At 37.9% G+C, this 16,807-nt stretch overlaps 1 protein-coding gene across 11 annotated transcripts in view; it reads right to left on the minus strand.

Moving 5' to 3' along the window:
- LOC139746393 (uncharacterized) overlaps window positions 1-16,807 on the minus strand; it is a 79,015-nt gene that overhangs the window by 51,791 nt on the left and 10,417 nt on the right. For 7 of the 11 annotated variants that reach the window (XR_011712145.1, XM_071657602.1, XM_071657599.1 and 4 more), the window contains exons 1-4: window positions 8,606-8,793; window positions 6,448-6,785; window positions 4,225-4,317; window positions 1,658-2,269 (exon numbers count right to left, since the gene is read on the minus strand). Coding sequence is in view for 9 of the 11 variants with exons in the window: in XM_071657602.1 (XP_071513703.1) it covers window positions 1,658-2,269; window positions 4,225-4,317; window positions 6,448-6,453 (711 nt within the window). In the remaining 2 variants the exon portion in view is untranslated. Of the gene's footprint in view, window positions 1-1,657; window positions 2,270-4,224; window positions 4,318-6,447; window positions 6,786-8,605; window positions 8,801-16,807 lie in introns of those variants that run through there. The other 4 variants (XR_011712144.1, XM_071657603.1, XM_071657597.1 and 1 more) reach the window with 3 other exon arrangements.

Consider the following 16,807-nt stretch of genomic DNA (forward strand, 5'->3'; position numbering starts at 1 on the left):
TACATATGAAAGACTAATCACAAATCATATACCCATAATTCTTTTATCATTCAGAAAATTGTAGGGATGGGCAAGGATCGCCAAAAATAAAGTTAGGAAGACTTTTGTTGATAGATAATGTTCAACAAAAATAACTATTTCATTCTCATATTTTTTTTGTAGTCTGCAAATAACCATATCAGAACACCACTTCATATTCCCTGATACAGCAGAGGAGGAGGGAGCAGATGATGAGCATTGTTTGGGAAAGGTTAGATCAGTGGTTGGGGGAGGAAAGGGTAGAGGACTTGGAGGACTGGCAAGAGGAGGGTTATGTAAATATCATCCACTCCCCCTCCCTATTCCCTTCTGCATCAGAGTATATGAGCTGGTTTTTGGTGGTCTGTCAGAGACTTGACAAAGCTTGTAAAAGTAACCTCCTTAACAAAGGTGTTTCTGACATTTATAAAACTATTGCATAATTCTAAAGGTAGACTTTCATTCAGTTACCTAAACCCTACCAGTGAAAGATGTGAAGTTGATCACATTCAAGGAGAGTTAAACAGTTTTATTACAAGGAGCCACAAACACCTGCATAACATTTTACAGTCTTATCTAGTGTGACCACTTAAATTCAGTATCCCTGGAACCTGGGCCTTTCCAAATTCCAGAATTTTCCAAATCTTGGAAATAACTAGGTATGGGAAATGCAAAACCCTGTTTACTGACAGCAAAATATGTATTGTATTAATGCAAGAAAAAGAGACCTAAATACTATTCTATGGTAATAATCATAAATCAAAACTACTACTTATGAAAGCATTGAAGTAATCTCTGTACTTATACACCACAATCAAGAAAACTGTACCATGGTCTTCCTTATCTTTCAAATCTAGAGTTTCATTACAAAGGAAAAGTACTACAATTACTGGAAAATGACCAAATACTGTAACCAGCATTACAGACAATAGTTAATCCAAATTCCAGATGATTTCTTGAGTTTTGGAAAAAAAAGTTTTGAGCTTCAAAATTCCAAACTTAAAATTCCAAAATTAAGAGGTCAGACTATATTACTATGTTTCTACATTAAAAACACATACCTACTACAAAATGCATGAGCTATATTTCCTAAATATACTCAGTTTTCAAAGTCTTCCTTGCAACTAACATAATTCATCTATACTAATACAGCAAAAAATGTCTGACAGCTAAATTAAAAATAATGCATACATCTTTAACAGCAATTTCCAGCAATTCTGAGTGGTTTCAGAAAATCGGGATTTTAATTCTAACATAATCTACATATCCAATAATGTAGTACATGCAATTCCCATACTAGAAGCAATCTGGGGAATGGGTTTACATGGACACAGTCTTAACCATTAACAGACATGAAAAACCCACATAAGGCCTGTCTGTCTTTTAACAGAGAAGAAAAACCCACATAAGGCCTATCTAGTTTCAAGAGGACAAAGTATAAGACAAAATGTGCAATGACTAAATCCTACCAAATCATATACGTCAAAAGTGAAGTGCTTGGGTCGTAAAAAAAGTGAACAAATATGAACAAACTAAAAAATGGACAGAGTAATTAGTGTTGTATAATGAACAAAAGAGAACATATCTCTAAAAACCATATCTAAGGTTACTATGTTCATTCCATATCTGCAAAACTCACCTCTGCAAGATCTTGAGTGCTATTGTTTTCTTCTCTGCTGGATCTCCCCATCTCTAATTCCATGTTTGACTTTGGGCTCGACGAATGATGTTGGACACCAGCAATTTGGTCACCAGTTCCATGATGACCGACTGTTTGCTGATCAACAATGGATTCTAGATCATTTGTCTCTTTGCAGGATTCACTGTCATCTAAGTTTATTCTCTCTCTGACATGACCCTGGCTGGATTTCGATGGTGATATTGAGCAATCATCATGTTTTCTACGCTTTGGATGATGAGTTTCATCTCTGTGAGTCTCCGTATGAGGTCTCTTAGTATCACTCATTGGAGGACTCTCATCAGGTACAGCTAAACCCTTAATTCTTAAGCACTCAGCAGCCTTTATCAACCTGGCTAAGTCACTTTGTGCAACATTTGCTTCACCTGCATACATATAGTTGAGAAGAGCCTCAAGATCATCCTGGAGAATGTCTTTCAGTACAATTATAGGATGTTTACAATTTGTCTGTTTAAACATTTCCTCAAAGTATTCACTACAAACTGAAAGCACCAATTTGTGCACAGGAAAAAACTTGCCATTACAAGCTAAGGTGACATCACTGTACAATTCCTGAGGAAGAAAGAAAAAGTATATAAGAAAATGCCCTATACCAAAAAAATGACAAATGATATGAACTGTAAACCTTTTCCTGTCAACCTATAATTATGATGTAAAAACTGAAACCTTCGAGATGCTACAATTGTTATTTGTAGACAATACCTATCTTTTTATTAAATGTAAGTAAAGCAAACTTATTCTTGGGGAGTACCTATAACAGCACCACTACATTTTTGATGAAGTTCCAGACATATCTCTCACAGTTATGATTAGTTTCAGTGCAGCATATCTGTAGCTAATGTACGGGCTCATACTTTTGTTTGCAAAACCGAATATACTGCCTTTCTGTTACAATGCTCTTCTTCACACCCCAATAATGAATTAATGATGAGTCTGTGTATTAATATATATCTACCTGCTTAATTCAATTTTGGATATAACATTAGTTTTAAAGTAAAACAGAGCATTCTAGTTCCTAAAATATACTTTACAGATTACTGTACCACAAAGCAGTACCAGTTCTATTAGCTGGTAGCTTTTTGGGATTGCCTTACTTCCTCCTTTGTGGTGTGGGTGCACTGTTGAGTCAGTTTCAAACTTTTGGGAATGACGCCAAAATCCAGACTTCTCAGTGTTTTGCATTTCATTTTAAAGAAAGCATTCCATGAGTCTGATCCTGGGGCATCTCTTTTCAATGGCTATCTCACAGTCCTGTAGCAATATGGTGATATTTGCTAAGTGTAAGAAGTCAGTTGGACTGATTATCTTACAAAAGATTTTGGCTCAATGAAGACAGATTCATATCGTATTTTGTACCTCACTCATCTCTTGGCAATCACGCATGTATGTGCCCCTTCTTTTCTTTGTCAACCAATGGAACTGATGGTCATCTCACTGATATGTGTTTAAAGTGCTTTGGTAGACATGCATTTAACATTCTCCTAAAGTGTTTTGGTACTCAGCAGGGTTTCCCACTAATTCACACACATCACATTGCACTGATTACATCTTCCCATTTTATTCATTTTATGCATGAGTTGCCTCTTACCACCATCAGTCAATCTTGAAGGCACACATTATCAGTATGTAAAGGTGCCTTATGTCACAAGCAACTATAATCAGCACCAGGAAAAAATCAATCCTAGAGTCAGTTGCTCATACAACAATATGTCTTACTAGTACAGTTTGCTTTTTCTTCTATCATTTAAATTAGAAGGCAAGCTATATCAGTTTGTAGAGATGCATCATATTACAAACAGCTACAATTAGGATAAGGAAAGAACCCTAGTATACAAGTTACCCCCTTAACATAATGGGGAAATGCATGGCCCTAATAAGCATGCTTGGTGCACCCCACACCAATAAGTGGCACATCAGTGAATCTTTGGGGAACTAAATACGGTAAAAATGATTCAGCTGCTGCTGAGCTTATAGCACTGGGAAAATTCTTTGTATACCAGCACTCCACACTGGCATAAAAGGTAAAACAACACACAATTGGCGAAGATAGCCCAGCATGCCAAATTCAAATGTCTAGACAGCAACAAATATGGATAATTTACCAGATTTTTCCTTTTGGTAACTTTTCTTGGCATTTCCTCATACTGGTAAAACTATCTTTTTCAATTTTCTGATAAACCCTAGTCCAAGGAATCCCCCTAAACTTTCTGGGCTTGTTTCTTAAGGGATTAATGATCTGAATGAATGACGTGTAACCAATATTGTTTCCATCCATTCACATTAATCATGGAGAGTGTAAAATCTTATATCATTATTGCACCTTCTGGATTTTGTACCTGGATGTTTTCCTTTTACTTTTAATCTTCTTATATGCAAGACAGCATATCAAACCAGCAAGTCAGAATACAGGGGTCAAAATATATACATCTGCAAACACATCAATCAAGGCTTTCATTATACTACAAAAACTGTCAAATTAAGCTGATAATATCTAAGTAAAACTTTACCTTGCGATGAAGTGTTGACAAAATGTGGAAAAATGTTGACCGATGATTATTCCATCGAAGTGAAAGAATGCCCTCTTCCATTATTGATAGAGTCTAGAACAGAAATAATAAACAGTTACTTTGTGTTACTTGGCAACTCACCTCTCAGACAATTTTGTGAAGCATTTTTTGAGGACTGAAACATCAAAAGAATAACCAACCACATGTCATGAATCATAAAATTTACCTTGGTAAATCTCTGTATGGTTATTTTCATTTCTGAACTTTATTTCTCAATGTAAAAATGCAGAAAAAGTCAATCTTCCAATAGCAAATAAATTTTGATAAACATATGAAAAAATCATCAAGAAAAACACTACATTCATTCATGTCAAGTATGCTCTTCATGCAAACCCATCTTCCCACATCCATCAACTGTTAGCCATCGCAACTGTAAGTGTGAAAAACCAAGTAGCACTACTTATATCTACAAAAGAATTCTGCACACTGCTTTGCTGTTATGTATGCAAAGCAGCACTACTTGCTTGTGCTAAAGAAAAAAAGTGAAATGAAAGTTAAAAACCTCAGCAAGTTTACTGACAAGAGAAAAAGGATATAAGGAAACTTGTAAATAGAGAAATCATAAAAGATATGGAAAGGAGAAAACAGTGGTGGAAATTTCAGAACAAGAAGTAAACCATCAATGGCGCTGCAATATCAGTATATCTGTGGAAAATGTATGCCTTACACTCTCCCAAGGTTGTGCTTCCACTAGAAACTAATGTTAGCTGCTCGACTGAAAACCCATAAAAAAAATCATATAAAGGGCAAACCTCCTAGCACTCTTTATCTTCCATTCATCACCATTTTCCACAAAAAAATTACTATCCTAAGAGTCCTATATGTACTTTAGCCTAAATCTATACATATCATGAAAGCTTCTACATTATTTCAATATTAGTTTGTACCGGCTCATCTATAATTTTCACTTTCTGATCCAGGTTCTTTTGGAAAATCTTTTTCCTCTCTTTCCTACTTGTCTCCTGTTTCCTGCACTTGCGAGGCTGCGGAAAAATGTTAGAAACTTGTTTCTACAATTTGATTCCTCAGCTTCTCAACTTTTACCTCTCAATTAACTTAAATCACCATTTCTCTATGATCCAAAAGAAGAAAATGTTGGTTCTGAAGGATGAAAAACATTTCCCTACTGAAGGCATAACACCTAAGAGCATCAGAGAGAGCACAGACTCACACATGATTAAAACATCCCCCTTCCACAATGGGATGCCTCTGAGGATTTACTACTTCAATCATCAAAAAATCTTTGGGAATGGTTGATGATCATACACAAAGACTTAAACTGTAAACTTTGCAACTGATCCTAAAGGACTCTCCAGTTCATGAATAAAATAATCCATAAAGGATATACATATATTATCCATAAGTAAAGAAAAACCCTAAAAAGGAGGCATACCATACTCTTGACTGGTCTGGTAAGGTTTTGAATGGACTGCTTTGTAGCAGGTAGGTGGCTTGTGTTTGATAATGGCTTTTTCCATGTGTGATTTCATATATACTTTCATATCTATACTTAAGTACAATGAACACTTTACATTGCTTTTCATGAGTAAATTCTACATACTGGTTCTAGTACACACACAGGTAATCTTAATGTCATTCTGATTTAAACTTTATTCTACATAAAATTCAGCAAATTATTATCTTGTAATCAATGACACTACTAATAACTTTCATTACCAATACAAGTAGTAATACTAAAATAACTATATTAATTAGTTGGTCTTCTTAAGGAGAGAGTGGTAGCCTGCATAATTTACACCTTATATGAAATGTGTGGGTGAATGAGGCATGTGATATATTTTTCAGTTACGGAAGTTGAATACTACTGACATCTATGGATAATCAATAGAATCAAAAAGCAGATAGTAATTCAAATAAGGGTGGAAACCATTAAATTATCAATCAGCAACAAGAGTAAAGAACAGTTCATTGTCAACTGGCCATTATTGCAGTTTAGAGGTCAACAACCATAAAATACTTAAATATAAGCCCTGCTGTTATTGGTGTCAATGTCATCTTTACAATAATGGTCTCATATTATGCAGGCCCTCCTTAAGTGACAATACTGTACTGTTAGTGTCCAGTTCTAACTTCACAAATGTCCCACTAATCAAAATATGAACAAAGTATGTTCCCTGTTCTCTTGAGGAGATAATACCCTACCTGCATAAAATCCTTGTCCTTAGTCCAATTCAGCTGGTCATTCTTTCACCACCAACCATCTACGTCACATTGATCTTTCCTGCCACAATGCCTACAACCAGCCAAGGTTGGGCAAAGAACTGGCTTGATTCAGCTCTGAGTAACAGTCAAGAGCTACAGTGTTTTCCATACGTATTGAGCATCAATGACGAATATCATCAAGCTCCTCAGTGCCTTAGGGAGTTGTCACTCTAAATCTAAGATGCTGAGGACCCTCAACATCTTACAGGTCCTCTCCATGTAACAATCTTATAAGGTTGACATCCAAGGGATCAGAGTTTTATACATGTTCCCCATCTCTGCAAGAAAGAAATAACAATTCTAAATCACATACCATACACAACTTAAGAGAACATAAAGAAACACAGCTGAACAAGGGCCAACTGCTTTACTTTCACCATAATTGTTGATTACATCATAAAAAAATTAAGTAGATCTGTTAGATGCAAGTGATTTTGTTAAAAACCATGCTGAGAATCATTTATCAAGCCATCATCCTCAAAATGGTTTACAATTTCGTCCCATTTGCTAGTTTCCAGGTGTGTCTGTTATCAAATTAAGATTCAAAACAAAATTTTTCCATCTTGAAGTGTGCTAAGCAAACAAAGGTACAGAATCTACCAAGATTATATTTTACAATAGAACTTATTTTCACTTTTATTACCGGCAACAGGGAAGAAAAAATGTAATAATACAATCCATATTATATATACTGTATCATACTGTATCATCCATCTAAGAAGGTTAAATCATTGATAAAGCTATTAACCATCATGTCTTCATCTCTCAAAGACTGTCATACAAATAATAAGGCTAGGCTACGACTGCTAGGTCAACATCTATAATTTCACTTTCTCAATTTTTTTTGTTTCTAATTATATTCTCATGTATATCTATCTATGGATCTGTCTCTGATGCCCATTCCCTACAGGGAATCCCTTAAAAAGTGGCCATGGCAAAAGACTCCATAACTGGGGAATCTCTAGTGCCACTCCTTAGCCTTTTGTTTCCTTACTCTTAAGCCACTGACAGACGTCAACTCTAGCTATGAATTTCCAGTGACTCCTACCGAATGTTCCTACTCACTCTTTCTAACTAATGTTCCAAACGACCACTTTTACTCAATGAAGAATAGGTAATAAAACAAGACATCTATAATTGTATTACCATTCAACTATAATTAAAGTACAGTAATAATGAGGGGCCAAGAGGAGTTACGATCAACTAATATATACTTAAAAGTAATATCGTGAAAAGCCTATATAAACATAGCCAGAAGCAATGGTGATGTATGGAGCAAGGTGGACTTTATCCTAATACAAAAAGTATTTCCACCAAAATACTACAGAAAAAGAAGTGACACGACTGCCTGGGGAGACATGTCAACACTAGCCTGCTTTTAGCATTTGCTGCTCTTTCCACAATGCTCCCACAACTAAGTTCTTATATCTCCCTAATTCAGTTATGGTCTACATCACTTGTTTCTTGATTTCCTTATTCATAAAATGTTCTTTCATTTCATGAGAAACAGCTCATACTTTTATTTTACTATTCAAGACGTATACCAGTATTTGGGAGAGCAATCTAGTGACAGGAAGTCAAATACTTATTTTTCTCTGGCTACATTGGTATAATGTTCTACCAGCTCCTCTGAACACAATTTGGACAATTCTAATGCCTCTGACTGTTATTTTTATACATTTTGGGTAAATTCAGGGTTTGTCACACCTACAATCAAAATGGGATCATTGTATTTGCACAGTACAGTACCAAGACAGTGATGTTCCAAATCTAATTACTTTCTGCCTTTCAACTCCATTTAAAACCTTCAACATTCTTCAAATTAATGTTCAACTTTGGTGGCCAATGATCAAGGTGCATATGATTTTCTATCTTAAATCACCAAATAAATGCAATGGAACTGATACAAGGGGAACAATAATTATTCACTGAAAAGTAACCTACTTTAATTTCTTAACTACAACATATATTGACAGCATCTTTGCCTATGAATGAACTATATTATTACATTTATACGTGAAAGCTGCTCTCTCCTGACTAAACTTTCAAATAACCTGAACTTTCAAATAACGAAAACAGTCATTGCACACCAGCCAACCTTTATGCCTGGAGCTCCTTATACATCTTCCTTGTCGTCAGTCATATGCTAAATAGTTAATAATTTCTTCGCCAACGTAAGTGACGAACTTACACGATATTCTAACTTAAAATTACAAGCGCACAAGGCAGGCAATTGAAGTAAACAATCGATGTCAAGTGGCGCTACACTAACGCTCCGGCCATAACACGAACTAACACATCAAGGATCACGTATGTAAGAAAAAGAAATAATCTTTCATTACATCACTTACTTCTATTAGTCTTTCTCTTCCTATATCTAATCATCCTTATGGGTCTATACAATGCCAAGTTATTCTAATGATTATCTAACGATGAGAAATCTATTAGAGGACACAAAAGGAAAATATATCAAGTGTGTTTTCGGTGACGCAAAAAAGTAACCATGAAATGGGGTTTACCAAAATCTAAGACAGTACGTACAAGTTTTCAAAGTTCTGAGAAGCAAGTATTTTTCCTTGAAACATTACAGATATAAGAATAACAGAAGCTTACTAAAATGACGAACCTATAAAATCCACAGGTTGCACATGCAGTCAGAATACATTTTACTGGTTGATCTTCGACTATCATTTCCAACACTATCTTATTCATAGTATATCATTATATCTCTCTTCTGGATGTCCTTGTGTCTTCATTCGGTTTCAATGTATGACCCACATAAAATATTCTACGATTTTAGGTCAACTTATTTTTTATGTGGTGGGATATCATTTGTTTCTGAAAAGTCCAATGTGTTAAGTGAAAAAGGAATATTTTCTTCATGCCAGGCCTGTTAACGCTCAGATAGGAAATTATGCATTAGGGAATACAAAGAGAGGTATAAAAAACAAAGGAATAAAGTTTTAGAAGGAAAAGACTAATCCCACACTGCCATATATTTACATGTCAAGCAAGGACCGAAGCCAACCCAGAGTGACAGTCTAAAGCTTTGAGGCTAGATGTGGCATGCCATCTGGTCCAAACAATTTGTTCACCTGGAGCAGGAAAGGTATTTGGCAGATACAGAGCGAAGATAAAGTAAAGGACATAGTTTCAGTGAGAGGAGATGGGGCTGGAGGAGTAGAAGCAGAACCTTCGAAAATAAAGTGCCAAAGAGGACTGCAGTTCTATTATTTCGAGGGTTAGTCTTAAATGAGAGGAAGAAATGTTTGAATTGCAGAAGTTACTGGAGAAGTTTGTGGTTGAGGACCAAAGAGATTTGTCAACAAAAGCCAAATTAGCTAATCCTCATTTAATGGAGATGCGTTCAACTCTATGAATTTGCTGTGTTTCCGAGCAGAAAGTGGAATGGGTTTCAGGGGAAGGGAAGGGTTTCATGGAACAGCAAGCCCTCTTGCTGATACGAAAGCCAACAGAGCTCAAGATCTGCCCTAGGAGGGGAAATGATGGTAGAGATTAAAATTTAGAGCTTTGATAATGTATACGGGAGAGCCGGGTTTTAAAGAGATCAGAGAAAGGAGTGAATAGAGGGTGTTCTACGGAGAGAGGGTTAGATGAAACACTGCAAATGTTGCAGATTCATATGAACAAAGGAGCCAAGTCTGCCTGATTACGATCAGGGGCGCCCTGAGAACCATCTGGCCCTCCTCGACTGGTTATGCCATTCCATGTCGTCGCAGAAGAATTTGGAAGATATTATTGTGCTATCAGGATTTTTTTGACAAATGGGAAGGAAAAACTGGAGAGGAGAGAGATAGGTTGTGTGTGATATGTGATGTCAAGCGCTGTGCTAGTGGTGGAGAAGGTGTAAGTTTGGTGATTGACTGCCAGCAACCCAGGGTAAGGCCCGGGCAGTGTGGGGCACATTACTTCGTCATCTCTAACCCATCCGATATTCAGGTGTTAATACTTTACATAATCTCTTCTACGTTACTTTAATTCTCTGTACCGCATTTTCCTTTCACTGTCTTGCTTTATCAATGTTTATATTTCGACGATTTCTTACTCCTCTCTTGGCCCTCACTATATGATCCATAAAAATCTCCATCATGTCTTACTGCACGTTTTTTAGTCTTAAAATTCTTCCCTAGTTAAGTGTTGCTATATCTGTACCTACACCCAAATATACTTCATTTTCTCATCCTTTTCCTTTCTATTTTCTGGTCTATTTTCCCTTCTGCAATGGTTTGCCCTGTTATCTCTATGGCTCGTTTTCTTATTTCAACTTTTCCTTGGTATAATTGCTTCATCTGTTTTACAAGACCATAATCTTTTCCTCCTTGTTACTCTCCTTTTTCTCTTCTCCTTTTCTTTACTCTTCAGCCTAAAATGCCTTCCTTTCATGTGTTTTTCAAAGTCTATTTCGCTTAATTTTCCATCATCATTTCCTTTTCACCTAATGTCTTTTCATAAACGTATTTTGCTTTGTAAGTGTGTTACGATCCCAGTTGTATGCTATTTACTTCGCTTTCATCTCCCCCTCGCCTTTTCTATATAATTTCTGAATAATTTGATTCCTCAAAACTTCATCCGTTTCTTGTGTTTTTACTCTGCTCTTTCAGTTGTCAGCTTGTCTTGGGAACAGAGTTGGCCAACCAGGTGTTATATGATTAAGGTTCACCACGGACCGCAAGTGTTACATAATCTATGCCTAGCAATGACTAAACGTGTTACAAAATTATGGGGTTAACATGGACCAAACGTGTTACATAAGTTAGGGTTAGCATGGCCCAAATAACAGCCCTTTGGGTTAAAATGGACCAAATATGCTACATATTTTAGGGTTACTATTGACCATACATGTTACATAATTTAGGGTTATCATGGACCAAACATGTTATGTAATCTAGGATTAGCATGGACCAAATTACAGAACTCTGGGTCAGCATGGACCAAACATGTTATGTAATTTAGTGTTAGCATGGGCCAACTGACATAAGTTAGGGCTCGCAGTCATCAACCATGTAACATAATTCATGGTTAGCATGGACCATGATACAGATTCTTGGGTTAGAATGAATCAAACGTTTCATATTTTTGGATCAGCAAGGACATGTTACATCATTTCAGACAACAGAACGAGCCCGTCGTATTGTAAGTTTTTATTTTCGCCAAAATATATTACTAATTGCCTAAACACCCCATCGAGGTTCATGTTATAAGAAGCGTAACAGAAATATCCTTTTACATAGGGTATATAAGTTTGCGTTTAGAAACGAATAAGATTCCCCTCCACACTGAAAATTCAGGCGACGCCGTAGTATAAACATATAATTATGTGTTTATTGTATCTGGATATAAAGGCAAACTTGATAAATGTAAATAGTTTTATGTAAAGAAAATGGTTCAAGCATAATCTACCATTATACGCATGCGTAGGGAAGTAGGGACGTCCACCGGTGTGTACAAGTTAAGGGAAGTGCAAACTTTTGAAAAGCATTATCAGGAAATATTAAAGAAAATGTACTCTTATAGACGTTAAAGAAAGCTTCTACTATACACTAAATTCCGTAAAACGTCTATCATTAACCGAAAAGTATCACAGCAAATTGTTTTAGGATAATTTGAAAGCCTGAAACGCCATTTCGTAAACTCATCACCAATAGAATTCCTTCACGAATGTCAAATTCTCTGCCTGTAACTCACACAAATATTAAAGAAACTGGATCCATCTGGTATCCGTTCCCAGGACTGTCAACACGCCGCCGCCCGTGATATAATAAGCCGACCTCGTTTATCTGATATCTCGCAGTAAACACTCACCACGAATTCAAATCAGTCATTACCTACCCGGCTTTTACGATGGACATGTTACACGTTTCGTTGTCGTTATACAACCAGTTAGTTACTGCTTAATACTGTAAATAGAAGAGTACTATTAAAGGCTCAGTTTCATAGCAAGTATCTCATCAGGATGTATCTATGAAATACGATTGATATCATTTTCCTTTTTCTTATGTTGTGGGTTCCATCACGGACCAAAATCCACATCAAGGCCGGAATTTATATGAAAAATACCTCCGATGTAGCAATCATATTCTATTTGCTCTTCTGCCATCAGTGGTGGGTTAAGGAGCTAATATTAAAGAGTCAAGTTTTCATGGTATGATTGACAGCAAACATATACAGCGCCATCTGTCCTAGTCCACCACCAGTGGACTTAACTGATTCTTCTTTGATGCAGCCGCTACAAAGGTACGACCCTTGTGCACGGTGTGACCTTTAGACACGACGGAACGACCTTTGAGTATAACAAACTGACCTTTGACCCTGAAGGGACAGGTTAATAGCAATGAGTCAATCCCGTCAAGCTCAAGAATCGTGCAGTTTGGTTTAAGGATCGTAAATATTCGTAAATAACGTCGTCGTACTCAAGGGGGTCAACCATATGTCCCTATATACAGTAATTGTATACATGCTTCTCCACCTACACGACAAGCTAAGCTATCAAGCTGGAACGTATTGACTTCTCTTTTCGCTTGTCTCGTAAATGGCGAGAACATCATCTCGTGATCGAGAGATCTTGTCTTCTGAAAACGTCAGAATCACAGGTTTCCCGCCACCTTATCAGGAGACATGTCTTCTGTTGAGAGGAGCGGCTTCACTTTTGTTCCTGTGTATGGGCTGACATCACGTGATATTAGGGTTTACATGTACGGGCTGCCATTACGTGGTGTTACGTCATCATTTCTATAACATTTATTCATATATCAAACGCTATACTTCATTTTGATTGGTATTACTACTGATATTATGGTTTCGAAGTGACCCGAAATTATCCATCAGCTTTCTGAGAGACGAGAATATAACACCGTCCTTGAAAATGTAATGATATCCTCTGTACATACGACCATTTACCCCCAAATCATCCCCTGGAGAACGGATTAAAAGCGAAATCAAGACTGCACATTTTGTCTTCCTAAGTCTGGGTCTGGAAGGAAAGATGTTGAGACTGAGTCGACCGTCAAATATCAGTGTGCTAAGGCTCTCAGTACCGTATGTGTTTCGAGGTAGCCCATCGGATACTGCCTGGGTCACCTGCCTAACCTACCGAGAGAAGCAAACTGCCAACTATCGAGAGCAGTTGCCAATGTAATTAACATCTGTACGAAAGAATAAGAGAAGGATCGCTATGATGAAGAGAAAGATGTTCAGGTTAAGGAGAGAGAGAGAGAGAGAGAGAGAGAGAGAGAGAGAGAGAGAGAGAGAGAGAGAGAGAGAGAGAGAGAGAGAGAGAGATAAGGGGAGTTTGACAAGGCGAACTGCTCGTGGCTGACTGTCGAGTAGGAAGATGCTGAAATGTAGACGTCAGGGGGAAGGGAATGGTAACTGAAAGGGTTAGACCAGTCACCTTCTTTTGGCAGAGGTCGCACCACTGCATGGGATAATAAGAAGAAAATTCTTTCACACAAGAGGCTGAAGAAACAAAGAAACAAGGGTTGCAAATGCAGACACAGACCCTTTCATGCCAGGAAGATGGACGTCATCTGGTCCATTCCTCTGCTGGCGTCTAGGGAGGGGAGTACCTCTTGAACAGTTCGAAAAGAGATTAGAAGGAGGGACGAGGGATTGGTAAGAGGAGCAGCAGAGAGTAAAGGAATGTTAGTCATCGAAAAGTTACAGTGGAAAAGTGTGTGAGTGTTTACACTCGAGTTAATTTACATAAGGACAGTCGAGAGGGTACTGGATAAGAGCGAGAGTTGATGATAGTCTCGTGATCTCTCTCTTCCCACCTGCCCTGCCACTGGTCAGGCTCCAAGGCTGCGTCCCGCTATACTACGTGCCCATCACTATACCACGGCTGGCCTCAGGCGGCGACACACTGTGGCAGATTCGTAACTGTGTGTGTGTGTGTACGGTGGCGGTTGGTGGACGTCGAGGAAAAATGCCGCCAATTATGAAAAACAAATCTAGGCAAAGCTATGATTAGCGACCCAGCTATGTTGTTTTTTTTTTTTAACACTTTTATTCAAGTAATGATTTATCGGTATTACACCTAGTGCCCTTGACTGACTGACACAATGGGATTATTATTTTTTTTTTTTCATTACAGGCGATGCCTGCGTACTGAACCTAGCATTGGTGACGTCACGACCCGGTGTTATCTTGGAGGGCGGGGGACGGTCATACACCCCCCCCACCACTACCTCCAGCTCCACCTATCTCACGTTAGACGTATTTTGTCCAACGTAATCTGTGCTGACCCTTTGCTATCAGGTGACGCACGGCTCCCCAAGCTTCCCATTTGATTGGCTGGTCGGATCGCGTGGGGTGAACGTACCTCAAAAGGATTACGCCGGGGGAACATATTCAGGAGCTGCGTGAACGTGCATGATGGCCTGCGTTGGCTGAACGTGCACGAGGGAATACCTCGAGTGAACGTGCACGAGGGAATACCTTGGGTTGAACGTGCACGAGGGAATACCTCGGGTTGAACGTGCGCGAGGGAATACCTCGAGTGAACGTGCACGAGGGAATACCTCGGGTTGAACGTGCACGAGGGAATACCTCGGGTGAACGTGTTGTGTGGACACAGCCAAGAGACATCCTTGTAGCCATGTGTACCGCTTGGAACCTCTCCTTTCTCATGAGTCTTGGGTCGAGATATGACTCACCAGGCCATGTCCTGGGTCCCTGCAGGTAATCAGGAATCATGACATGACGTCACCCACAGCCGACTCCTGGTTCGGTTCCCCGAAGCAGACGAACAGGCCACATGCAATCTCATCTGTGCACACACACACACACACACACACACACACACACACACACACACATTTATATATATATATATATATATATATATATATATATATATATATATATATATATATATATATATGATAACTAAAAGGAAAAATGAAACATTTGTATCTCCTCTGAAGGTGTCATTACACGAAGATGCACACGGGACATATCATGTTTCACTTTTCCTCGTAGTTATCAGCAAATCACACGCATCACTGTGAAAACCTAACTTTAATATTCATATATGGAATTTCCATCTTTCCGCGGACTTACGCTTCAGTCTACCTCGCCCGGTTCCCTCCCTGTGTCCCAAGCATCAGGGTTTACTAGAAAAAAAATACAGGAACAAGTGTACAATACCATCTTTGGTCCCTCTTACACCGCTTGTTAAGAGGTACTCCATATATCAGTCTGACGACTCACTACATGTATCAGTTTGCAAAGAAGCTACCAAACCATTCTCGCCACCGTCACACAACCGAGCTGGTAAACTCCCCGCCCCCTAATTACAACCCATTTTTATACCTTGAGCCCTTGGCAACAGCTACCTTATTAAAGCGATAATAATGATAATAATAGTAATAACAATAATGATAATGATAATAATGATAATGATGATAATAGTAACAATAATATTTAACAATAATAATGATAACAATAATAGAATATTAGTAATAACAATAATAATGATGATGATAAAGGAACATATTCATACAGACAGATATGTACACCTCACATCAGACACGATCGTATACAATGCTCAGCGAAGCCAAACGAAGTTCCTATGGGAAAATGTTGATAAATACATTACATGGAAACCATGGCGATAACACGAAGTGGGACAAGCTACACACCCAGGCAGAGAGGACTGGGATACTTACTTTCTTACACCCAGACATTTTACCTACAAGGAAGCAGACTCGACAAACCTGGGATGTACATGGAGTTGATTGTTTTCTGAAAGATAACTTCTTTTTTTGTACCAGCGCATCATCAATGGGTACACGTGAGGTCCGGACGATGACATTCCCAATGTTTCGAGCAAGCTGTCAAGTGTGGTAGCCAAGCCATCTTGAAACTGGGTACGCTAAAAAAAAAGTTAGCTCCACGATCAACGCGGCTTCCCCAATATATATATATATATATATATATATATATATATATATGGACGTGTGTATGTACATGTGTATGGATATATATATATATATATATATATATATATATATATATATATATATATATATATATAAAGTTCCACAGCTAGAGGTGAGATTTTCCTCGTTAAGCGCTAAATTATTGATTAAACTTAAGCTGGAGATTCAAACTAGAGGTATAAATGTGTTCAAGAACTTAAAACCGCATGCAGTATAGACGTAGAACATGCTTAAGAACATGGAAGTGTACATATGGATAGCAACTGGGAAGTTTATGTGACTACATGAAAGAATGTGGAGGTGTGATCTTATGAGTTTCGTGATGAGGTCCAGGGGAG

Source organism: Panulirus ornatus, chromosome 65 (genome assembly GCF_036320965.1).
Source record: "Panulirus ornatus isolate Po-2019 chromosome 65, ASM3632096v1, whole genome shotgun sequence".
Lineage (NCBI taxonomy): Eukaryota > Metazoa > Arthropoda > Malacostraca > Decapoda > Palinuridae > Panulirus > Panulirus ornatus.